General features: G+C 37.0%; 1 protein-coding gene across 1 annotated transcript; it reads left to right on the forward strand.

The window, feature by feature from the left end:
- Window positions 1-546: 546 nt before the first annotated feature.
- On the forward strand, window positions 547-26,546 carry LOC117327136. Its single transcript, XM_033883982.1, has 9 exons — window positions 547-670; window positions 5,125-5,761; window positions 14,124-14,468; window positions 16,961-17,290; window positions 19,820-19,935; window positions 21,547-21,893; window positions 22,623-23,568; window positions 25,259-25,591; window positions 25,819-26,546. The coding sequence occupies exons 2-9, from the start codon at window positions 5,170-5,172 to the stop codon at window positions 25,819-25,821; spliced, it is 3,012 nt and encodes a 1,003-aa protein (XP_033739873.1). The 5' UTR covers window positions 547-670; window positions 5,125-5,169; the 3' UTR covers window positions 25,822-26,546.

The following is a 26,546-nucleotide window of genomic DNA, read 5'->3' on the forward strand; positions in this document are numbered from 1 at the left end:
GCTCGGTAAAAGTGAGCACTCAGTCAAAGTGAGTGCTCACTCGGTCAATGAGTGTTGAAACTCTCTTACCCTCATATATAAAGTAATCATAGTTGTATAATGTGATATTGCCCGGAATAAACCCCAGATAGGGAAGATTCATTTTGGTCAGGGAGCACTCATTATTTCATGTAGTATATTATTCCGTTCTGTTAATATAAATAGCTCTCTGTTTAGGTATATTTGTATTTCTACTGTAGGATTACTCAGAGGAACTGAGCAATCATTGTGTTATATTTCAACTGTATAGCTAGTTGGTACTTGATGTATATTACATAAACACAGCCAGGTCAGCTGTATATTTCTGTATATTTTTGCACTGAGGACTCGAGTAAAACTAATTATATGTTAGACAATATGGATCATCAGTAGTGACTGATACGGACCCTGTAAACGTCACACTAGCCCCGGGCTTTGGTCTAGACTCTAGTGGAATTGTACACCCGTGTGAATCGACCTTGGGTAATTACTGAAGATGACGTCACTAGAGTATATATCAGTTTGACCATGCGCTAAATAGCCTCGTTCGGGCGAATATTTACTTCCTCGATCTAGTCAAACTCGGGGTCTGGAGAAAATGCCAAAATGAAAGAAACCACGAAAGTTCTCGTGTATAATCCAGACTCAACAGGTAATCATGAAATTACGTCAATTATATTTTTTGTAAAAGTACCTTACATATACTTGTATGGGTCTGTTGTAATTTTGGCGACAAATATTAGCCAAGACAGACACACACCCGTAGCAACAGGAAAGGTTCATGATTTGCAGTTTTATAAGTTCATGATTTTATGTATCTAGATCTAGAGCTTTGTTTACTTATGCATTGGCGCGAATCCTTGGCAGTATATTCATGCTATTGTAAATTCTAGTACATTAGAACAATGAAAAATCAGTGTAGTTTGTAAAATCAGAAGCGAAAGTAGACACTAGGGTATTTCCGATGAGTCATTAGGCCTACCACGGGACATACCCGTTCAAAGCCGCATCACTTCTAAATGTTAACCGTATGGCATTGCGCCCAAAAACGGCTTCGATTTTAAACAATCAGAAATTATGCAATTGTGAATAATTTGACGATATCTACAAACGTATATTAAATAAAAAATAAAGCCAAATTAGTGCAAAACCATTGTATGTGATTGCTATTATAATGACATGAGGGGCTATATTAAATTATTAATCCTTCTGGAAGTTTCGGCTGTTCCGGTATTTGAACCTGATGACGTCAGTGATAGGGGAAAATTTAAACGCTACAGAAAATAAAAAAATTATGACTGTAAATATGAGCATTGAACTGTTACCAAATAATGGTAGTATACACTAACGGGCGACATTCTATTTATCTGTCACCCAAATTGTATTCATATCGACTGTTTACTACCATTTGGTAACAGTTCAATACTTAATTCTTTAAGGTCAGGGTACCTAAATTGTGACAATTTTCACATGTTTTCGTTGAATGCATTCTGAAAGTTTAACTTTCAGTTTTTCTTTTAACCTTTCTAACAAGGAGGCATCTTTCTAACAAGGAGGCATCATAAGTTCAATATTATAATCGATTTTACAATTGATCGCTCACGTGCTCTTATTCGAACACGCTGTGACGTCATCACCTCATGGTTCCGGATTTCAGCAGGTGCGAGGACCCAAATTGTGACACTTTCGGTCGTGGTAAAATACCTGTTGAAAATGGACCCCGTTGAATAGTGAACCACATAAAAGTATTTAACTTTTAATCGACGACCCAGATAATGACCTTTTGTATAACTTATCACTGTTATAAGATATGCATATGAAATGTAAATAATTTGACCTGTGACCTTTGGTGACCCATATAATGACCTTTGGTATTTAAGCTGTAATATGGTATGCATATGAAATGTATATGATATTGATTGACATTGATTAATAATTTTACTTTTGACCTTTGCTATAATTATAACTCATCACTGTTATTAGATGTTCATATGACATGTACACCATATTGATTGACATTGATCATGATAACCAATTTAACCTTTCAACTTTGATGACCCAGATAATGACCTTTTGTATAATTTGTCACTGTTATAAGATATCAATATGAATGTTTACAACATTGGTCCACATTAATAAAGAATTTGACCTGTGACCTTTGGTGACCCATATAATGACCTTTGGTATATAATCAAACTGTAATATGATATGCATATGAAATTAATATGATATTGATCGATATTTATTACCTTTGACCTTTGGTGACCCGTATGATGACATTCGGTATAACTTATGACTGATATCAGTTATGCATATTTGTAACATGTGCACGATATTGATCGACATTGATTGACGATGTGACCTAGTGACCTTTGGTATATCTTCAAACTAAATCTATTCATTATAGAGTCTATTATATTTATGATATTAAACAACCCTTGGGTTCTCTTATAGTATTTGATTTCATACAGTGGAATTTGCTTACATGCATATTATTTTTAGCTCACCTGCCAGAAAGGCAAGCGAGCTAATGCTGTGATGCTCAGTCCGTCTGTTCGTCAAAAACATACGAAGCAAAAGAACATTAATACTTATAATATGGACAAAATGTACATGTTATATGATTATAGATTTTTGAGTTAAGATATATTAATAGTCACATTAAGTGTTTGGCACTTAAAATAACAAGGTCTTGGTTTTTCCAAATTTCATTTGTTTTGAACGGATTGTGTTAGTAGTAGTCCTAGCAGATATCAAAAGTTCTGGTGGTATCCTCTTCCACTGCATTTGGTGGCTACATCTGTCCATAAATTTACAGAAGTACACGCAGCATTCCTTGTCACAGTAAAATTTTGATAATGATGTGGGGCAGTTGCCAGGTACTGACCGTAGGTCGGTAGTTTTTCTCCGGGTACTCCTGTTTCCCTCCACCTCCAAAACCTGGCACGTAGACTGCAGGCCGTTAAACAAAAACAAACTAAACCTTAACAATAATCTAAACCCCAAAAAAGATGGCTGATATGAAGTCATCTTGGATTTAGACAATTCAAGTTTGTTATCGCTATTTCGTGAAAAGAACTACTTTCTTAAACTACTGGTTATGGCTTCCCCCTGGTCCCTAGCTGCGTAACTTTTTGATTAGGAAAGCAAATTAAAATGGCTGATAGGTGGCTATCTTAGAGTTTCATCATTTGTAAGTTTGTTAAAGCGATTTCTTGAAAAGTATTAGAGGAATATTTCCACAAAGAATTTGTTATTTAGTAATGTGATTCACTCTTTTATATGTTTGAAGACATCAGCTCATTACGCTTGCTACCTGCAAGGGGAGGTAACTCGTACATACTCTAGTTGATGACACATTAGAAAGTCATCTCAAGCTCTTGGGTTGATAATTATATATAACATGGCCCTCACCCGTCCATTACTGTTTTTAGTCTCGAATTTCCCAATTGACAATTGGCAAGTGAATTCTCCGATCCAAAGTAGAATACTTCTGATCTGATTGGTTCTGACGTCATTTTCAAGAAATGGGCCTGCAAAAATGGCCATGCTGTTCAGATTGCTTATGAGGGAACCTAATGTCAGCTTGTTTCCATAATAGATTCCGATAGCAAGAGAGGTAAATGCATGGTTTAGATTGGTTGATAATGAAATTCCTGTAAAAACGTATATGACATGAACGTGCGATTCAACAAGTCATTGGAATTGACAAGGTAGAGTAGGCCAATTCATCAGAAACAATAAATTTTAAGACCAAGTTTCTTCTAACGAAAATTGTCAAATTTTCAAATATTCAATCATGTTACAGATCAATTAATATATATATATATATAAAAAAAAAACCAGTTTATTGATTAAAACTTTTAGGAACCAAAATATACCGGGAAAGTAATTCACAGGAATCTTATATACTTCACGAAAATCACGATGTGGTTTATTAAGAAACATGACAGATATCACAGATTAATTGATCTGACAATTAAACTTATTTATACTATGCCAATTCAAGTGAGGTTTTAAAGTAATTCTTTACCGTTCAGCAGAACCTTAATTCACCCACAGCCTTTTTAAAGTAAATAAAATTCCTTAAAATGATCTAGAATGTACTTTTAAAAAATGTCTTATTTCCAGCCATTTTATACACTACTTGCTTTTCCCTTTTATTTCGATCCCTCATGCACAGAACCTCTTAGTGGCTTATATTAAAATATATCGTTATTTCTCCGAAAGTTCTTCGATGTTTCTTTGATTTCATGCAATAGTTGTCCTTGTTATCAGATTATTAAGAGGTAAAGAAGAATTAAAGAAGAAAACTGAAGAAAATATCAGTCTTCCATAGAATCAATGAAGATCATTCTATGGTGGACACCAACAACCCTCTAGGTCTCTTGTTTTACATTTCATATAGTTTGTTCTCCTGGTTAACGGATTAAAAGGAAAGAGGGAAGATGTGAAGGGTACATAGAGGTCAATTAAAGATTGATAACATCTAAAGTTTAAGATCCAATAAAAAGCATTTGATTGTGCTTACCGAAATTCCTCTGGAATCTCTAGATTGTGTTATTACGATGTTCATCTGGTATTAGTCCCCGACTAGAAGAACTGGGAGAACTCCGTAGTTTTCCTCAACATCCATATATATACGTAACAACAAAGTTTGTCAGTACTCTTAGTAGCTTCAGTCCTTTTGGAATTTTGATCCAACGTGAGTCTTCACATAGTTGTTATAAAGGATCATGTTATCTTTGACAAGTTATAGTTTCATGGTTGGCCATAGGTGAAGAACTATATCACCGTTCCTATTTTAATAGTTCCTTGAGGGATTTGGATCAAATTTCAGACACTTGTAAATAGGATCAAAAGCAAGCGGTGGCTGTTAGGGGACATGTACTACTTTAGCAATACTCAGTTAGTATGTTTGTTGATTATGGTTGTCAGAGTCATTAACATCTGACATCAAACAATTGATCTCCTGACTTCTTAATAAGAAATGATTAATATGTGTCTGATGTTGCTTAATGATTGTATATTGTTTATTATTTATATTGGCCAATGAAAAGCCACTGTTTACATCATGATCGGTAATATATTCCCTCTATATTCCAGGTTTGTTATGATCACGTCTTCTTCTAGCCTGCCATAGTTTCCAAGATGGCGAGCAAGTATTTCTTAAGCCATGAAACCATCAATTTCACCAGAATGTCCAAACTAGTTATGGATGTCTGCAGTGATGTGCTAAGAGATGTGCTGAGGGTAAACATACCACCGCCTGGACTCGCTTACATTCTACTAAGTCAAAGGGTTCACCTCAGCAGAAATCTTGAGTCTCGCCAACGACAGATTCTGTACCCACCAGGTGGAGTGTTTACTGGTACCCTGGAGGATTTAGATTTTAGCCTCCTGTATAAACTAATTCGTAACCTCCAGGGTATCAACATTCCACCTCATACAAATGGTTGGGGCAGGTCACCAGACAATACAGACCGGTCACTGGCAGCTAATATTGACCGATTGAGAATCCAACGCAATGAGACACATGGACACCTGTCGAGAGCATCACTGTCTGATGCAGACTTCCATCGTGCATGGGGCATCATCCGTCAGTGTATCTCCGAGATAGAACAAGGCTCTCTGACAGGAGACACCTACGTGACGGCAGTTGACAACCTGCTGACCATGACTATGGAACCTGGTACAGAGGTAAAAAGGAAACAACAGGAGGCCATTGTCGAGGAGTTGAAAGGTAAGTTATATGTTATTATCACTTGGCTTAATATCGAGACTGATTTTCAGCAGTAATATAGATTGTATTAATTGATAATGTGTTCAGGATGGGCCCTGATATAGAAATTCTGGTCATGCACTGTACATATAGCGAAACGTCAGAAATGCTGAAGGAGATGCCGTGATTTGTTATCACTTTGTCAGTGGATCAGTGTGTAATCCAAGAACTCTACATCAGTTTTAGGTGCTGTGAAACAGCAACCTTAAGCGGTCATCACCAAATTTCGCTATAACTATTTCGGAACTCTCGTGGTAATCTCATATTTCAACAAGAAGTTCAGAATGGGAAGGAAATATTTTCCCCAAAAAACGCTAACAACACACTAGACAATCTGTGAAAAGTAATATATGTCAAGCTTTTATATGTTTGAAGACATTTGTTTAATTTAAATAAATCATAAAAACAGCTTAAATCGTACAATAATGACCTATTTTATCCATGAGTATTCCAAACTATTTTCTTTGCAAATTATTACGCTTGCTTCCTGGTTTGTGCCAGGGGAAGTTACTCGTAAACACTCTAGTTACTGCGGCATTTGAAAGTTACCTCGAGCTCTTTGGTTGATAAAAATGGCCGTCAGAACTGATTTTAGACTCGGCTTTTCCAATTGGAAATCAATAAGTGAATTCCCTGATTGATTTTACATTCGATATTTAAAATGAATGTAGATTACTTCCGATTGGTTCGTCATTTCCGAAAATAGGCCACACGAAAATAGCTGTTCTGGTTGAGTTGGCTGAAGCAGAGACTTCTATATCAGGGAGACTGGTAACAGTCTATATATCTTACCAAATATCACCCATGCCCGAAAGTATCGGAGTGCCTCGTTCTGACACCGAATTCGCCGCCATATTAGCTGCATCGCCTCGTAGCGTTTCGAAACACACTAGGATTTAAAGCCTATTTTGTGGTGAAATAGGCCGACATTAAACGCAAGTCACACGTTTGATTTCTGGTTTGGTATAATTTAACAAATCGGTGTAAAGTTTGTTTTTTTCTAGGGAAGTGAATTCAAAGTTTTATCTGTTAAATTATCTATTTTCCTTGAGATTTCATACAAGGATGCTCTTAATTTCAAACTGATTATTACAAATACACCATTTTATATATAAAAAAATGGACACTTTTAACACAATGCTTATTAATTTACCATAAAATTGATTCATTGTGAATGTGAAAAATGCGTCTGCTTGTTGTCCTGTGCCACCCGGTATGTACGTTAATTGACCATCTCCAGCTAGATGTCACCATATTGAGGTACGGACAAAAGCCCCCCCGGACATTAGCCCCTAGGACAAAAGCCCCTTCACACTAATCAAAAAGTGGACAAAAGCCCCTACATAATTTTTTTTATATATATATTGATCTAAAAAAAAAAAATCAATATATATTTTTAGCAATATAACATTAAGTTCAATCAAGTGCTACATATATGTTTAAGTGACTTCAGTCACCAGTGGCTTCTGCAATGTAAACAACCGGTTCCAACAACAACTACTTGAGCTGTTACATAAACAATAAGCTGTTACACAGGTGTTTGGTAGGTTTTTCATTGATATTGTATTTTCCTGGAAAGAAATATATCATTAATGGCTTCATTGTTTCTTTAATTTTAATTATTCCTAAAATTAAACTTATTACAACACAGAGCAACATGTTTGGTTAGGTACTTATTATATTATAATTTGAGACACTGCAAATAGGGATCAAAATTTAATGTTTATTGCTTTTGTAGACATTTCTTTGATTAGCAATATTTGCAGTATATTAGGAAATCAAAAATGATGTGTAATCAGTAACAATATGTTCATCATGGAGTACTTTCCTGAAATATTTAGCTTACTTAATAATATAAAGTTTGAAAAAATCTATTATGATGTTTAACCATAGACATATGCTACACTGACATTCAACCAAGGACCTTCATTTTCCACACAATCATTCTCCAAATTTCAGAGATAAAAACAACAATATATATATATATATAGTTTCTGTTTTTCAAAAGTACAGATATTTATATAAAGTATACCAGCCAAATTTATAACGAAGGGGCTTTTGTCCAGGGGGGCTAATGTCCGGGGGGGGGGGGGGGGGGGGGGGGGGGCTTTCGTCCGGAGGGGCTTTTGTCCTAGGGGCTAATGTCCGGGGGGGGGGGGGGGGGGCTGTTGTCCTACACTCCACCATATTAACACCCAAAACCCCAACCCCCTCCGGGCATGGAAGGTTTTACCTACAGCTTATACATGTATCTTCAATGCCGGTACAGGTAGGACTGTGATCTAAAGTTCTCTAGCTGCAGTTCAAAGGAACCTTGCAACTTACCTGTGATAAAATTCACAACTAATTACCTGGCTTTGATCGGGTGACATGTTGACAAACGGTGATGAGTACACAAGCAAATTCACACATGTTCCTAATAATTTGATAGTTGTATAATTGTCTGTAGCCAATTTCAGGAGGTATCAAACGCTATTTTTATCAGCGGTATTATCAAGCAGGGACATACATATCTTATATGTCCCTTTTTCAAGTAATCATTAAGGAATATAAAATGTCAAACTTTTCAGGAAAAACAAAACCAGGAATAATATGCATAGAAAAAAATATAAGGAGAAGGATCCTACGGTCGGTTAATTTATGTACATGTCTGTGATAAGACACTAAAAAATCCTCTAAACTTTGTCATAGTAAAAATATTATCTGTCTTGAAACTGTTTTAACGTCTCAAACTATGACAGTAAAAACTTCGACTTTTAGTTCGTTTCTTCAAAGAAGAGTGAGAGCTTATGTCGTCACTCCGGCGTCGGTGTTGGTTTTTCAAATGTTTGATTTTTAGCTCACCTGGACCGAAGGTATGGTGAGCTTATGTCATGGCGCAGCGTCCGTCGTCCGTCCGTCCGTCCATCGTCCGTCAACATTTGCTTCAAATTGCTACTAGTAAAAAAGTTCTTATTGGATTTTGACTAAATTTGGCTAGAATCATCATTGGCAGAAGGGGAACAGATTTTGGATAAATGGTGACTCTGGTCCCTGAGGGGCCAGAGGGGCGGGGCCCAATAGGGGAACCTTTAAATCGCTACTAGTCATAAAGTTATGAATGGATTTGAACCCAATTTGGTCAGAAACATCATTGTGGAAATGGGAACAGATTTTGCATTAATGGTGGCTCTGACACCGCGAGGGGCCAAAGGGGCGGGGCCCAATAGGGGAAATAGAGGTAATTCCTTTAAATCGCTATACTAGTCATAAAGTTATGAATGGATTTGAACCCAATTTGGTCAGAGACATCCTTGGGGAAGGGGAACAGATTTTGCATAAATGGTGATTCTGACCCCCAAGTGGCCAAAGGGGCGGGGCCCAATAGGGGAAATAGAGGTATTTCCTTTAAATCGCTACTACTCATAAAGTTATGAATGAATTTGAACCAAATTTGGTCAGGAACATCCTTGGCGGAAAGGGAACAGAGTTTGTATAAATTTTTACTCTGAACCCCCAGGGCCTGAGGGGCGGGGCCAAATAGGGGAAATAGGGTTACTCCTTTAAATCGCCACTAGTCCTAAAGTGTTGAATAGCTTTTCACCAAATTTGGTCAGGAACATCCTTGAGGGGAGGGAGAACAGAGTTTATATGAATTTTTACTTTGTACCCCTAGGGGCCTAAGGGGCGGGGCCAAGTAGGGGAAATAGAGATTAGTCTTTTAATTGCTACTAGTCTTAAAGCTTTAAATGGATTTAAACCAAATATGGTCAGGAATATTCATTGGAGAAGGTGAACAGAGTTGGTATAATTATTTACTCTGAATCCCCAGGGGACGGGGGAGTAGGGTCTGACAGGGAAAATAGGGGTTAATCCTTTAAAACGATATCAATTTTTAAGTTAGGAATGGATTTTAACTAAATTTGGTCAGGAACATCCAGAGAGAAAGGGGGGGGAAAGAGTTTGTATAAATATTGAGGGGCCTGAGGGGCTGGGCCAATTAGGGAAATAGTGGTTTATCCTTTAAATCGTTATTTTTCATAAAGATATGAATGGATCGATTTGAACCAAATTTGGTCTGGAATATCCTTAGGGGAAGGGGGGAAAGAGTTTATATAAACATTGACTCTGACCCACAAGAGGCCTGAAGGGAGGGGCCAAATAGGGGAAATAGAGATTTGAGTTTTAAATGGATTTGAACCCAATTTGGTCAGAAACATCCGTGGTGATGGGGGAACAGATTTTGCATAAATGGTTACTATGTATAGTATCGCTGGGCATTAAGGGATAAACACAATTCTTATGTAAAAATAGGCCAAAAGGTTTTCCCCACCCTAAGGGACTTAGTTTCTTTAAACACCATTATGGTGTAAAAATAATCCATATGGTCTTTCAGAGAGTATATTTTTGTATATGTATTGACAAATTGAACATGTACATTATTTTGACATTTGGTCAAATCCAACCAGGTGAGCGATACTGAGGCTGAGGCCCCATGGGCCTCTTGTTTAACATGATTGCGCAATCATCAATTTCTGAACAACACCTAGCTATTTCAAACTTCTTCTCAAGTTCCACAGGTAGAAACCAACTCAAACTTGGCTGTAATAACCATGAAATGGTCCTGTACAAGTTTTTAGGTCATCTAAGACAAAGTCTCAAGTGACCTACTGTGATCCCTTTTGTCGGTCGTCGTGCGTCGTCTGTTGTGCATCCGTAAACAATTTACATTATCAACTTCTTCTCCAAAACCCCTAAACCAAATTCAATAAAATTTGGCAGGAAGCTTCTACGGCTAAAAGTCAACCAAAAATGTAAATTATATGGTCCCCCGACCCCCAGGGGCCTGAGGGGTGTGGCTAAAAAGGGTCAAATTGACTAAAACTTCAAAAATCTTCTTCTCTACTCTCAGATATGGTGGAATCAAACACTCTTCATAGATAGAAGGGTCTTAAAGTGCTTTACCAAAATTGTAAATTTCATGACCCAGGGGAGGGGGTAAACTTTACTATAGTTTATATAGGGGGATCACATTTTTGACTTTTATTTGTTTTACTTTTGTTGTTATTCATTCTAATTTGATAAAAATTGTCAACATGGGATGACAGTTTGATGGCATGCACATGTTGGCCCTGACTGACCCCCAGGGGCTGATTTGTTAGCTCACCTGGTCCAAAGGACCATACGGTAGCGTCCGTCGTCCATCCCTCCGTCCCTCCGTCCCTCCGTCAACAACAGGCAGCCATCTTGGATTTTGACAATTGAAGTTTGTTATCGCTATTTCTGAGTAAGTACTGAAGGGATCTTTCTCAAATTTCATGTGTTTATTCCCATAGGTCCCTAGTTATGCATATTCCATTTTGGGACCAATTTGAAAACAACATGGCCGGCAGGCAGCCATCTTGGATTTTGACCATTGAAGATTGTTATCGCTATTTCTCAGAAAGTACTGAAGGGATCTTTCTAAAATTTGATATGTAGGTTTCCCTTGGTCCCTCGTGCATTTTGGGACCAATCTGAAAACAACATGGCTGACAGACAGGCATTATCGCTAAATCTCTAATTTCATATATAGGTTCTCCTTCAGGCCTTGTTTGAAAAGGACTGGAGAGATGTTTCTCAATTTACACAGATTACTATGAGGAAGGGAAAATAGAGAGAAGATCAATCTGACATGAAACCTATAAAGCTCATTCAAAGGTGGGTTCCAAGATCCTTCTGGGATCTCTTGTTTTATTTTGTGGTTACATGGGGTAAGGATTCAGTATTGTACAAATGGTGGGGCTGACCCCTTTGGGGCCTAAGGGGCGGGGCCAAAAGGGGGTCCATTTTGTTGATGATTTACGTTGAACTTCTTCTTTGGGACTAATTATATAAGCAGTGTATGACATTGATATTTCGGTGGTAACATCCCCGGGAGGTTGGGCTACAAATTATTTAAACACATATGTATTGAGGATCCCCCCCATCCCCCCCCCCCCCCCCCCCCCCCCCCCTGGGGTTTGGGGGGTCTTTCTTCACTCTTAAAGACTTATTTCTTTTGTTTTATCTTTGAAACCATTCAAAACCCACCCAATAATCGTATATCACCTTGCTGGGCATCAAGAGATGAACACAATCCCGATGTAAAATAGACCCAGGGTTCTTTCTCCACCTCAAGGGACTGGTAGTTTCTTTAAATACAATCATGATGAATCTTGACATCATGTATTTCTATAGTCCCCTGCTGTTTGAAAAACGGGTCGGGGGGGGGCTTTAGGTTTACCCTCAGTCCGTTTGTCCATCTGTCCGCCCCTGTCGTCTGTCTGTTTGTCACGCTACAATTGTCCGGACCACTCCTTCTAAAGTACTACTCCGATTTTGACTAAACTTGGTATACATGATCAATATAACATTTTGTTGTGCATCCCCTATTTTTGTTCAAAAATCCATTCCAAAATGGCCGCCGGCTTATCATTGGTTAAGGATTATCCGGACAACTCCTCCTAAAGTACTACTCCAATTTTAACGAAACCTTGTGTACATGATCAGTATAACATGTAGTTTTAACAAAATGGGAAATTTAACATAGGTGCAATCCTAGATCAGGCAGGGGACTTTGTATTGCTGTTGCAATACTATCCCCACAACATGATCCTACATCAACAAATAAAGCTATTAGCATATTGAACATAAATATTATTTTGTTCAAATAAACCAGGTGAGAGATACAGGCCCTCTGGGCCTCTTGTTCATATCGCAAAATATTATTTTGCTTAAATTTCCATTTTTGACATAATTGTACTATTATTAACTAAGGGTGAAACGACATGTTCCACTGGTATCATTGAGCTGAAAATTGGTGAGGATGTTAAGGAAGGAGAGCCAACGAAGTGTTGTTATTTTTCAGCCTGATAAAAACTTTGACAAATTTGGCAGCCACAGGGGCCGTTTTGTAACATGATTGCACAATCATGGTTTTCCTGAACAACACCTATTTCAAACTTCTTTTCAAGTTCCAAAAGTGGGATTCAGCTCTTACTCACTAGAAATGATCCTGATCAAGTGTTGTTATTTTTCGGGTTGGTCCAAAATTCAAGATTGCCGCCATGGAAGCCATCTTAAAAAAACATATTTTAAACTTCTTCTCCAGTTCCACTAGTACTCAGGTGCCATTGAGCATGGTTTTACTGATCAGCACCTATTTTAAACCTCTTCTCAAGTTCTACGAGTGGAATTCACCTCAAACTTGGTTACAATGATCTTTAGATGGTCCTGACCAAGTGTTGTTATTTTTCAGGTCGTTCCAAAATTGCTGTCCTGGCCAACAATACCACTATACAAAGTTCAAGGCAATTTAATTGCTAATGTCGAGGACAAATTTGATCTTTTCAAAGCCCTTGAATTAGATGAAACATGTAAAATGTTTACTTCCTTCATACTAACCAAGAGGCCCAGAAACCTGATATTGGACAAGTAGTGTGCTTTGGTGACGTGCTACCAAGTTTGTTCAGATGGGGTCTAAGAGACTTACAAATTCTTAATAAACAAAAGTCATAGAGACCTCCCATTAGGCCTGTAGCATGCTGGGGTGAATGACTCCTCAGTCTGTTCAAATGATGACCTTGATCCACATTCAAGGTCACAGAAATCAGAAATGCTTAAATCTTGAAACAACTTCTCAATAACCAAAGAGCCCAGGGACTGTATTTTAGACTTTCAGCATGCTGGGTATAAAGGGCTAATAAGTTTGTTAAAATGAATAACCTTGACCTACATTCTTGGTCACAGGAGTCAAATTTACTGAAATGTATTACAAAAGTTATTTGATTCAAGGTCATAGGTGTTAAATAGGCTAAAAATTTTAAACAATATCTTCAAAATAAACAAGAGACCCATAGTCTTGTTATTAGGCCTCTAGCATGCTGGGGCGAAGTGCTACTGAGTTTGTTCCAATGAATGACCTTGACCAACATTCAAGGTCACAGGGGTCAGATATGTTAACATATTAAAATAATGATTTCTTGATGAGCAAGAGACACAGATACCTGATATTGGATGAGTAGTATGATGGAATGGCAACAGAAATAATTTATATGACCTAGATCAGTTTCATGGTGGCAGTAGAAGCAGGTGAGCAATACTGGTCCATTAGGCCTTTTGTATTGAAGGTGAAATTTGTCTGCAGGTTCCCCCTTGTTTTCAAATAATTTATAGAGGAAAAATAAGAAAGATGAGAAAATATCTGTCTTGCATATTGACCCACTAAAAATCATTCAATGGTGGGTGCAAAGATTCCTCTGGGATATTCTTTTGTGTATTTATGATTGTTGTATTATTATTTGCTTTTATATGTTGATTCCAGATGAACAGGACAAAATAACGAAATATAAGCGCAGTATGCAAGAGAAAATGGAAACACAAAATATCAAGTTGACTTTCATTGGTAACCCTCGAGCTGGGAAAACATGCTTGATGCAGCAATTATTAAGGAAACATATCAAACCTGGAGGCCCAGAACCGACTTATGTTGCTGAACTACTAACCAAACGAATAAGATACAAACTTGGAAAGAGTGCAAAAGAAAGAGAAGAGATAGAGAAGGGAAAGGAGGCAGAGTTATGCAGAAAACATATGAGGAGACTACAAAAAAGTAATGCAGATGAAGGGGAGCCTCGGACAATGGCTGAGTCGAACACAGATCTATATGGTAAATTTTGAATGAAATAAATGGGATTATACTGACCCTTGGCATTCCCAGGATGAGTTTCCGTCACCCCTTTTGCCTAGGAATACATCCTGAAGGGTCTGAATGACCTATTGCAACATTTTGTTTTATATCTCCTTCAAAACGATATATTCGATTTTAATGAAATTTTGCAGAAAGCTTCTATGGCACAAGATCAATAAAAAATGTCAATTACATTGTCCCAGTCTGCCTGGGCCCTGAGGGATGGGGCCAAAAGTTGTCTGTCAAATTGACTTCTCAAGACCCAGTAATGGTAGAATTAAATACTCTTCATATATGGAAGGGTTTTGAGGTGCATAATTGTAAAATTTATGTCCCTGGGGTCTTGCATTTCCCCAGTAGGGGTAAATTATACTTACTAAAGTATATTAGGGGGAAATCACATTTTTTGTCAAATTTTCATTGGAAATTATTAGGTTTTAACTAGAATTATCAGTAAGAGATGGCAGTTTGCACAAATAAGTCCGGAATGGCCCCCATGGAAATATTGGTCTGAAAAAAACTGCACCTGTAGCATGCTTGGATGAAAGGCTACTTAGTTTGTTGAAATGAATGACCTGCATTCAAGGTTACAGGGGTCAAATGTGTTAAATGCTGGAATAAAAAACTAAACAAATTATTTACATGAATAAACTTAGCCTACTCTGATATCTGAATGAAGTGATATTCAGCTTAGTATCTGCAATTGCTCTAGATGCAGGAGAGCGATACAGACCCATGCGCCTCTGTTTGTGGATAGGGCCTCTTTTTGTGGATAATTGGCCGCACAATGAACTCGAGGCCCTTGCTGACCTAGTCAATGTTGTCAATTTTTAACTCACCTGGACCGAAGGTCCGGTGAGCTTATGTCATGGCGCAGCGTCCGTCGTCCGTCAACATTTGCTTCAAATCGCTACTAGTCAAAAAGTTCTTATTGGATTTTGACCAAATTTGGCCAGAAACATCCTTGGCAGAAGGGGAACAGATTTTGCATAAATGGTGACTCTGACCCCCGAGGGGCCAAAGGGGTGGGGCCCAATAGGGGAAATAGAGGTAATTCCTTTGAATCGCTACTAGTCATAAAGTCATGAATGGATTTGAACACAATTTTGTCAGAAACATCCTTGGGGGAAGGGAAACAGATTTTGCATAAATGGTGACTCTGACCCCCGAGGGGCCAAAAGGGCGGGGCCCAATAGGGGAAATAAAGGTAATTCCTTTAAATCGCTACTAGTTATTAAGTTATAAAGGGATTTGAACCCAATTTGCTCAGAAACATCCTTGGGGGAAGGGGAACAGATTTTGCATAAATGGTGACTCTGACCCAAAAGGGGCCAAAGGGGCGGGGCCCAATAAGTGAAATAGAGGTAATTTCTTTAAATCACTACTAGTCATAAAGTTATGAATGGATTTGAACCCAATTTGGTCAGAAACATCCTTGGGGGAAGAAGAACAGATTTTGCATAAATGGTGACTCTGACCCTAAAGGGGCCAAAGGTGCGGGGCCCAATAGGGGAAATAGAGGTATTTCCTTTTAATCGCTACTAGTCATAAAGCTATGAATAGATTTGAACCCAATTTGGTCAAAAAGATTCTTGGGGGAAGGGGAACAGATTTTGCATGAATTGTGACTCTGACCCCCGAGGGACCAAAAGGGTGGGGCCCAATAGGGGAAATAGAGGTAATTCCTTTGAATCGCTACTAGTCATAAAGTTATGAATGGATTTGAACCCAATTTGGTCAAAAAGATCCTTGGGGGAAGGGGAACAGATTTTGCATGAATTGTGACTCTGACCCCCGAGGGCCAAAAGGGCGGGGCCCAATAGGGGAAATAGAGGTAATTCCTTTAAATCGCTACTTGTCATAAAGTTATGAAGAGATTTGAACCCAATTTGGTCAGAAACATCCTTGGGGGAAGGGGAACAGATTTTGCATAAATGGTGACTCTGACCACAAAGGGGCCAAAGGGATGGGGCCCAATAGGGGAAATAGAGGTAATTCCTTTGAATCGCTACTAGTCATAAAGTTATGAATGCATGTTCTAAAAGCAATTCTTGAAGTCTTTCAGACCTTAGAGAGTCTGGACTTCATTAATCTTTAAAGCAGTTTGGATTACCACACTATAACCATATATAGCATTGTTAGAGATTTACAAATAAAACGAATTGAATATGAACATTATTTTGACATTTGGCCTAATCCAACCAGGTGAGCAATGCAGGCCCCATGGGCCTCTTGTCTTTGGAACCCGACGCTGAATTTAGTTAAAGGAAATAGTTGTCAGAAATACATGGTATACTGGGAGGCAGATCCCAAAAAGGGAAAAAATATTTGTAATATAACTAAAATAAGTGTGTTTTTCCATTTATTTCTGAAATATCCATATGAGTAATACAGGCCATGTGGGCCTCACAGAATTTTTTTTTTTTTTTTTTTTTTTTGTGTATTTCAGTATTTGAATGTGCTTTTTACAGATAACAGTGGACATCATAAAGATCATGACTGCATAGAAGAAGGCACAGGAGGAGAACGGCCTACACATCATATGACAAAACCCCATGCTATTTTATATGACCGGGATATGTATCTCTTGACAGAAAACCAAAGAAAAGACCTAGAGGATATCTATACTGAGGATGGTGGTATTGATGACTCATCTACTGCTTATGTAACCTTATTTGACTTTGGAGGAGAAAAAGAGTTTTACCACTGGCATCATTGTATTATGTCTGCAAATAGTATATACCTGCTGGTTTTCGATGTTTCCTTGTGGCAGGACACAGATAAGCAAGATAAAATTGTTGGTGAGCAATTATACATCTGAATATTACATGGACTATTTTAATTTTAAAAGTTCCATTTTCTTATTATAATAAATATAAATCAATATTAGTTTCAAAATTTCTCCCAATACATGTGGATAAAGATATATAAACAACTAACCGAACAATTGATACTTAACCAGTGTTTAAGTATTTTGGAATAATTTAGCAATCATTGATTTTGTAGGCAAACATAATAACTTCTTCAAGTTCAGAAAAAGCATTTTTCACTTTGCAAATATTTTCTTGAAGGCTGAGCAAACAGCTTGTGCTTTACCCCGGTAATATGACATTTTACACGCTAAGACTAGTTTCTAGTAGCTATGAGCTTAAGTTGACAGTGCAGCTATTGTGTAATCCACATATATGTATCTTCTTACAGATGAGAACAAGGCAGAGTTGATATTTGCCTAGACACGGGTGCATCGCCCAATTGATATGCACTAGATGCATGTATTGATCATCAAATAATTTAATCATTTTGCAAGAATTAAATGTTTGTTTGAAATAAATAAATTAAAATGTGATTTAGAATAAATGGAGAGCATGAATTGCATTATATCATCTCGACCTGACCAATACTGTATTGATACACACATAGATCTGCATTTGTTAAAGACACTACCAATTTGAAATATTTTCTGGGAAATACTAAGAAATCCGAACTTTACTACAGAAATTCCATGTTGGAATGTTCCCAGATAAAACGGTTAGATGATATTTGATATTTTTAGCCCACCATCATCAGATGGTGGGCTGTTCAAATCGCCCTGCGTCCGTGGTCCGTCGTCCTTCCGTCCGTCCGTCCGTCCGTAAACAATTTTGTTATCGCTATTTCTCAGAAAGTATTTAAGGGATCTTTCTCAAATTTCATATGTATGTTCCCCTTGGTGCCTAGTTATGCAAATTGTGTTTTGAGACCAATCTGAAAACAACATGGCCAACAGGCAGCCATCTTGGATTTTGACAATTGAAGATTGTTATCACTCTTTCTGAGAAAGTAACGAAGGGATCTTTCTCAAATTCCATATGTAGGTTCCCCTTGGTGCATAGTTATGCATATTGCGATTTGAGACCAATCAGAAAACAACATGGCTGACAGGCAGCCATTTTGGATTTTGACAATTTCAGAATTTGTTATCGCTATTTCTGAGAAAGTACTGAAGGGATCTTTCTCAAATTTCATCTGTAAATTTCCCTTGGTGCCTAGTTATGCATATTGCGTTTTGAGACCAATCCGAAAACAACATGGCCAACAGGCAGCCATCTTGGATTTTGACAATTGAAGTTTGTTATCACTATTTCTGAGAAAGTATTTAAGGGATCTTTCTCAAATTTCATATGTAAGTTTCCCTTGGTGCCTAGTTATGCATATTGCATTTTGAGACCAATCTGAAAATAACATGGCCGACAGGCAGCCATCTTGGATTTTGACAATTGAAGTTTGTTATCGCTATTTCTGAGAAAGTACTAAAGAGATGTTTCTCAAATTTCATATGGAGGTTCCCCTTGATGCCTCGTTATGCTTATTGTATTTTGAGATCAATTGAAAAACAATATGGCCGACAGACCGCCATCTTGGATTTTGACAAATGAAGTTTGTTATCTCTATTTCTCAAAGTACTGAATGGATCTTTCTCAAATTTCATAAGTAGGTTCCCCTTGGTCCCTTGTATTGCATTTTGGACCAGTCTGTCCTGAAAACAACCTGGCAAACAAACAGCCATTATCGTTAAATCTCAAATGTCTTATATAGCTAGGATTCCCTTGTTTGAAAAGTACTGGAGGGATGTCTCAATTTGCACAGATTAGTAAAATGAAGGGAAAAGTAGAGAAAAGATCAGTCTGACATGGAACCTATGAAGATCATTCAATGGTGGGCGCTAAGATCCCTCTGGGATCTCTTGTTTATGGCTGCAGTATATATGTATGTGTGTATGTGTTTGTTTCTGTCTTTCTTTCGAATTCTCTAAAGAATTTTTGAACACAAAACCGTAGTATGGGTATGCATTTTTGAGGTTACGAGCAGCAACTTTTGAGAAAGACGAGGAATTATAATATGACATATCCACAATACAATAATTTGATGGCGGGTGCAAGATCCCTCTGGGTTTAGCTCTACTTTGAACAAAGCCCATTGTGCTAAGCCAAACAAACTTGGGGGTCAAACATGAGTTTAATGGTCAGTAAATCTTGTACCTATTAAAGTTGGTTTTACCATTTGATTAGTGTAATTTTTGGTATACATTTTATTTATATTTAGGTACTGAGATTCTGAGAAATAAAATTGTATAATCTTTGAAATGTTAGACTCAAGTTTCATGATGCATTCATAACAATCAACACTACTGATTACATGACATAGTTTACATTGATCCTGTTACATAAACAACCTACATTGCCATAATGTCCATCTCCTATCAATGGCTATCATTCATCAAATTGGTGGTGCTGTAATTTTGTTATATCATCTAGTTACTGTAAAATGACTGTATTAAATTATTGTTACAGATGAAATAGTAGATTGGCTTAAATCAGTTGCAACATATGCAAAAACTGAATCTGACAAAGAGAAAGGTATACCACCAATTATCTTGGTTGGCTCACATATGGATGAAGTTGAAATGGTGAGTATAGCATGTGGATCAACTGTGTTAAACTAGCCCACTATCATAAGATGGTCATCTCGCCCTGCATCTGTGGTTTGTCATCCGTCTGTTGGTAAACAATCCTTGTTGTCACTGTTTCTTGAGAAGTATATATTGACAGGAGTTGAGGATGACCCATATAGACATTGATTCATCTGTAGTCATACGACATACATCATAAACTTTTCACATTTAATTTTTTTTCTCTATATCTACCAGTTCAAACATCCTGATCCTGATAAGGTCCTGAACAAGTGTTGTTATTTTTTCCCGATGTCTGAAATCCAAGATGGCCACCATGCCAATATTACCACTATGCTGGCTACTGAGTATGTATACTACAATGGTACACTGGTCTTTGGAGTCAGATGACCGTTAACCCCAATGGGACTCTTGTTTTCAATTTTTTTATATTACCATGTTCCCCTTGGTCCCAAGTTGAGTCAGATTTAGAAAATAAAATGGCCAGCAGGTCATTTGATCTTTGGTTTTGAAAGTTGAAGTTTGTTATAGCTTTTTCTTGAGAAGTATATTCCCCCAGGCCCCTTGTTTTGCTCATTTGATTTTGAGTCTGATCCTGAAAAAATGGCCAACAGGCGTCCATCTTAGATTTTGAGGTAGTTTCCCCTTTGAGTCAAACATCAACGACACTGGATCAAAAGTCAAGATCATAATTGTACCTATTATATCCTTTCAATAAGGAACATTTTGTTATAGAAGTTTTTAGCTAAACTTTTCAAAATTAGATAAAGGAACAACCGACTAAAACAAGGTCATTGGGTCAAAGGTCAAGGTCAAATTTTGTATATTTTCACTGATGAACATTTTGGGATGACATAATGAAGCAAAGTTGTACAGAATCGAACAAGGAGTTAACTGACTAAATGTAAAGGTCATGGTATAGATGTCAAGATGACTAGGTCAGAGGCCAAGGTTACATTTTTTTCATGTTTTCACTGATGAACATTTTGTTATGATATTATGAATCAAAGTTGGTTGGAATTTAATCAAGGAGTACACTTGCCAAATGTCAAAGGTTACTGGATCAATCCCCAAGATCATATTTAATATCTTTTTAATTATGAACATTTTATTAGGACATTATTAAGTAAAGGTGTTTCAATAAAACAAAGGATCCAATATAACAGAGGAGATTTATACAGGTATTTCCATTTCTGTTAGCCCAACAGAACACAGTCTGAACACGTCTTCATTGACAGAATGTCATGCATAGTTTGTGGTCAAACTATTCTGGAAATTAAAGATACTGGGTACCTGGTATCTGGACTTTCTTAAAAAGCATAAATATTAATATTTCAACCAAACCAGAAATATTGTTGCATTTTATTATAAAAATCTCAACACACCCTAGATTACAAGTAACCTGTACAGGAATTTTGATATTTTGCTATATTTTGGGTTTAAAACCTTATATTTTGATAAATTGCTTCTCCAATTGATCTACAAATTAGTTTATAGTGAAAATTGAAATGAATTTTATAACAGATCAGATATATTTCAATTCTTATCACTTTTCAGGGAGATTTTATGGGTAAAAATGACATTAGTATTGGAACATTTTGATTTCAGAATGAAGACCAGGTTTTTGAGGAAATTAGTGAAAAACTAGATAAGAAGCCGGAAATTAAAGATATACTGGAACATAATGTCCAGGAGTACTTCTTCATTATGCATATGGACAAAACTGACAAGAACACTGAAGAGATTTACCTCGATATATGGTGTCAAATAGAGAAATGTGTCCATCTGCAGTCATGTTGGCATGAAAAAATTGCTGGATCCTGGCTTGCTCTTGAAAGAAAAATTATGATGGAAAAAGAAAAAGGAATTAAATTCCTAACCACTCAACAGATACTCAAGATAAATGAAGATCTTTTGGTACCTCTTAAAGAGAGTGAACTAGTCCCATTTCTTCGGTAAGCATCAATATATTTTATTTGTAAAGACATACACCTGCCCGAAGGGACCCATCATGTGGGAAGGGAGAAAAATATACATCTTACATATCCGCCTGCATACAAGTTTGATTAACAGAAAGAAATTAGATTTAATTTGTTTCATTTCCGTCCCAGTTACATCTCCTCAAAACCAGAGACATCATTCAGAGATTCCGGCGTAATTTTATAAGTTATTCTCCTTTGTTTATCCCTGGAGTATTCATTTTTTTTGTCCAGAGATCTCCTACATTTTTCAACTTATTTCTTTGAAACTTGGTGGGCTCCTTCATTTTTTGAATGATGTCTTTGAAACTTGAGAGACATTATATGATCTTGTTTTTGCAGCTGTTATTGTCCGTTTGTATATTTCAGTGTTCATTTTTTTTGTCTGCAGATCTCCTCCTACATTTTCTCACCAATTTCTTTGAAACTTTGTAGACTTTATAATCATGGTATGCTGGGTGTTTTCCTGAAAGATTTTTGCAATATATATTCCTTTGTTTATTTCAGTATTTGCGCTGAACCAATTTCAATGAAGTTTGGCAGAAGGCTTATTCCATTGCCAAAGGTCAAATGTCAATCAAAATTGTGAATTATTAATATCTAATTAATAACATGTGTTTTTTTTAGGAATACATTAATGGCAACTTTTCAGTTGTTTTTCCTTCTGTAATATTTATGCAGCATTTGTTTCTGTTTTGATTTCAGATATTTGCATAATGCTGCAAGCATTTTCTGCTTTGATATTGTTGGAAAAACAGACTCAGAAATATTAACTGAGCGGGAAATGCAGCAAATGAAAGTAATATTGGATATCAACTGGATTGTCAGAGCATTTGGAGACATTATCACAGATAACAAATTTGTAAATCTGAAAAGCTACAAAGACAGACAAACCTCAAAACGGTATAAAGGTTCTGCAAAGCTGACCAATGAAGTTCTTAAACTGTGCTGGGGCAATATTTCAAAAGAGGATTGCCACGTATTGTTATCTGTAATGGAAAGTCTAGGACTGATTACAAAGCCAAGGAATGCCCAAGACAGCCAAAAGCAGCACCTAGAGCCTGACATGCACATTGTCCCCTGTTTACTGGGTGAGGCTTCACGAGAAAGTGTACAAGGAATATTGAACAATGCTAGTGTTGAACTTACACAAACATTATGTCTGATATTCTTAAATCAGTTTGTTCCACAAACCATCTGGGATAAAATCATTGCAATGTGCATGCATAAATTCAGCGAATGTACTTACCATAAGACGAGTGAGGAAGGCTATCTGCGCCCAAGAAGAGGTTTTGTCTGCAGAAATGTTGACGACTTTTGGAATTTTGTCCTCCATTGTAAAGGGCAGATGCTCAAACTCACGATGTTTAATGATCACAAGAAACCTGTGACACAGGGTGTAGGGGAAGCTCTACGTTCTGAAATTGAAAGCATTGTCAATCTTGTTCTTTCAAAGACAAACCAGGAACATCAAATGTTCAGGCACTATCTACATTGTGACTTCTGGATTTCTGATGGTGAAAATGAAGATAGGAAACCAAACGCAAAGATTTTTATGGAAAATTATGAATATAGGAGTTTTGATAGAGAGGGAAATGAGTTCATGCTTACACAAGATCATTGGCAGATATGGTTTGGTGAGGTTAATAAGGTAAGACGAAGTGTCTTTTATCTTTCATATGATTATGCATATTTCATGATATGCAGTAATTATTATCCCTCGATTGCATCAAAACAAAGGATTTTGTTTTTGGTTTGTCTGTCCGTCCATATGGTCATATGTCTGGCTGTCAATCTGTCATGCTTCATTTCAAAGCAATAACTGCAACAAATGTTATTTTTGAAGCTAGCCTTAAGGACTCGGCCAAGTTAAATTGCTATTGTTGCCAGACTTTCTTTGACAGTGTTATGGCCCTTTCATTTACTAAAACATTGTTTTCTGCCATTTCCGTGAAGTAAATATAACTGTTACATTTATTAACAGATGTTTTTCAAGCTTGATATCAAGGCTTAAAGACTTTAATTAAAGGCAGAGACCAAATTTGATTGACATTTGTGCCCCATTTTTTTCCGGGTCCTTGATCAAGGAAACAAAAAGTTATTAACCGTTAGATAGCTCTCCCAAATATTCTCCCAAAGTCTTCAATGTTAGGAATAGGATTTAATGTATTTTAATAAGGAGGAGCAATAATAAGAAGGACGTCTCGCTCTCAAGTCAAATATCGTACCGCTAGACTAAAGGGAAGTCTGAGCTAATTCATGTGACATAAACTCTCCATTGTTACACTACTCTCCATCACAAAGTAATCGTCCCCCAAAGACAACTACAACCCCAGGTCTTTAGCTCCAAGGAAGCCTCCCAGTCTTGAGTATCTTCCACTTGTAATCTGTAATCTGTAATTGGAAGGAGTATCGAAAAATACCCTGTCAATGCTTGGGTTCGAACTAGCGACCGTTCGCTCTCAAGGCAGTGATCCTACCACTAGTCTAAAGGGAAATTCCAGGTAGTCTAAACTAGTATGAGCGACCTATACTCTCTACTTTTACATTATTGTACTTATTGTAGTATGATGTGGTAGTTATAATGAATGTATATTTCAAAATTAATTTTATCTATTATCGGAATTCACGATACACGCCACAATTTGTCACACTCTTTATTGGTCTAGGTATATAATGGCAAGGTAGGCGATGTTGACAAGATTATTTAACGCATGTGTACTTCAGAAATAGTAACCTAATAATGGATGGGGTAAAGTTGTTTTGAGACATTAGGTAAATTGTCTTATAAATTGTGCCACATGTACATGTTATAAAACATATATGGATCTTGTATATGCATACGAGTAAGGGTGTCTTGGGTTTGGCACTCAAGGCGGCCGTTGGCCACAAGGCCAGCCACTACATTTTGGATGTAAACTGTTGCATTTTGTACATAGTGTATATACATATAATTGACTAATTTAAACGTATATATATATTATAGAATCTACTTATATTATAGTATTAAGGACTACAGCCGAATTTGTAATAGGGACATTTGGTAGTGGCACATGAGAAGAGAAGTTTTTGCAAATCCTGTAATACATGCAATAAAACAAGCTAAAATGACATGTTTACTTTTAAAATAATCGTCAGAAATGTGTGCTTACAAAGGCTGTGGTAAGCTTCGAATATCCGATATTTAATAATCAGTAAAATAAAATAAATTTAATAAAAAAAAAAAAAAAAAAAATCAAGGGCACATTTTTGGACCTCTAGATATAGTGGCTTTTTAAACTATTTGTCACTGGTTATTATTTTTTTCTTGTTTTTGTATTTCATATTTGCTTACTCCTTAGATTTCTGACATGGAGAAATTCAGAGACATGACAAAGGTAAAGGAAATTCATGCTGAAATGGTGGTAAAACTGTCTAACTGGATCTATCCTGGATTGAAAACACGATGGGACAAGTTTTTAACACTTTTGAAGCCGTATTTGGGAGATGACGTTTTGGATGGAGTTGAAGACAATAGTGTATCAAAACTGTGTGATTGTTTGAGGAGTAAGGGATGGATTAAGTATGGAGAATATACTAAGCTTCGAAAGATTGTCAACATAATCGATGTTGATGCAGCTGGTGTTATTGATAAAGCTTTGACGAAACTGAAGCCCCTTCGAATGTTACCTAAGGTAATTGATTTCAGAGTTTGTTATTTCATGCCAATATTGGTATAACACAATGTATTATCAAGTAATTAGGATTGTAAAAGGAAGTTATGCATAACACATTAAATGTATTCTTGTAGCTTAAGCTATGGGTATTGATAAATCATTTGGTTACTACTTTATGATTGCTTTAAATTTTGCATTGATTAATTTCATCACTTTTTCCAAAACTGTTTTCTTTTACTCCTCAGTGATACAACACCGATCATGCAGTGGTGCTATCACAAGCTCTGCTTGGGTCAGATCTGAGGCCTCACCACAAACTCTGATATGACACAGTTCAGAAGCCACAGCATCGACTCTGTTATAACCTGGATCTCCTGTATTATCACAAATTATGATATGACTTGGAAATAGTGATGTTATCACAAAGTCTGATATGACATGGATCAGTTGTGTAATAACGAAATCTTGTACGACTTGGATCAGCGGTGTAATCACAAAATCGTATATGACACGGATCAGTGGTGTTATCACAAACTCTGATATGACACGGATCAGTGGTTTAATCACAAACTCGGATATGACTTGGATCAGCGATGTTATCACAAACTCTGATATGACAAGGATTAGCGGTGTTATTACTAAGTATAATATGACACGGATCAGTGGTGTAATCACAAACTCTGATATGACACGGATCAGTGATTTAATCACAAACTCTGATATGACTTGGATCAGCGATGTTATCACAAACTCTGATATGACAAGGATCAGCGGTGTTATTACAAATTCTACCATGTTTGCTATGCAACGACAGTTTTGATTGGTTGAAAACCATGTATTATTTTCCAATAACCCATGCTCGTGCCAATAAAACACGGTCGGGAGTCACGGCTGTAACAATGTTATGTTCACCCGTTTTATAAAAGGTTACTATAGCCGATTGGACTAATGGGTTAGTCTTTCAATATTTTGT

This window comes from Pecten maximus, chromosome 5 (genome assembly GCF_902652985.1).
Source record: "Pecten maximus chromosome 5, xPecMax1.1, whole genome shotgun sequence".
NCBI lineage: Eukaryota > Metazoa > Mollusca > Bivalvia > Pectinida > Pectinidae > Pecten > Pecten maximus.

Excerpts from the sequence above, each read along its gene's own strand:
- LOC117327136 (XM_033883982.1), top strand. The coding sequence starts at position 5,170 with ATGGCGAGCAAGTATTTCTTAAGCCATGAAACCATCAATTTCACCAGA. Across the intron at positions 5,762-14,123 it reads CATTGTCGAGGAGTTGAAAG|ATGAACAGGACAAAATAACG; the intron begins GTAAGTTATATG and ends TGTTGATTCCAG. Across the intron at positions 23,569-25,258 it reads GGTTTGGTGAGGTTAATAAG|ATTTCTGACATGGAGAAATT; the intron begins GTAAGACGAAGT and ends CTTACTCCTTAG.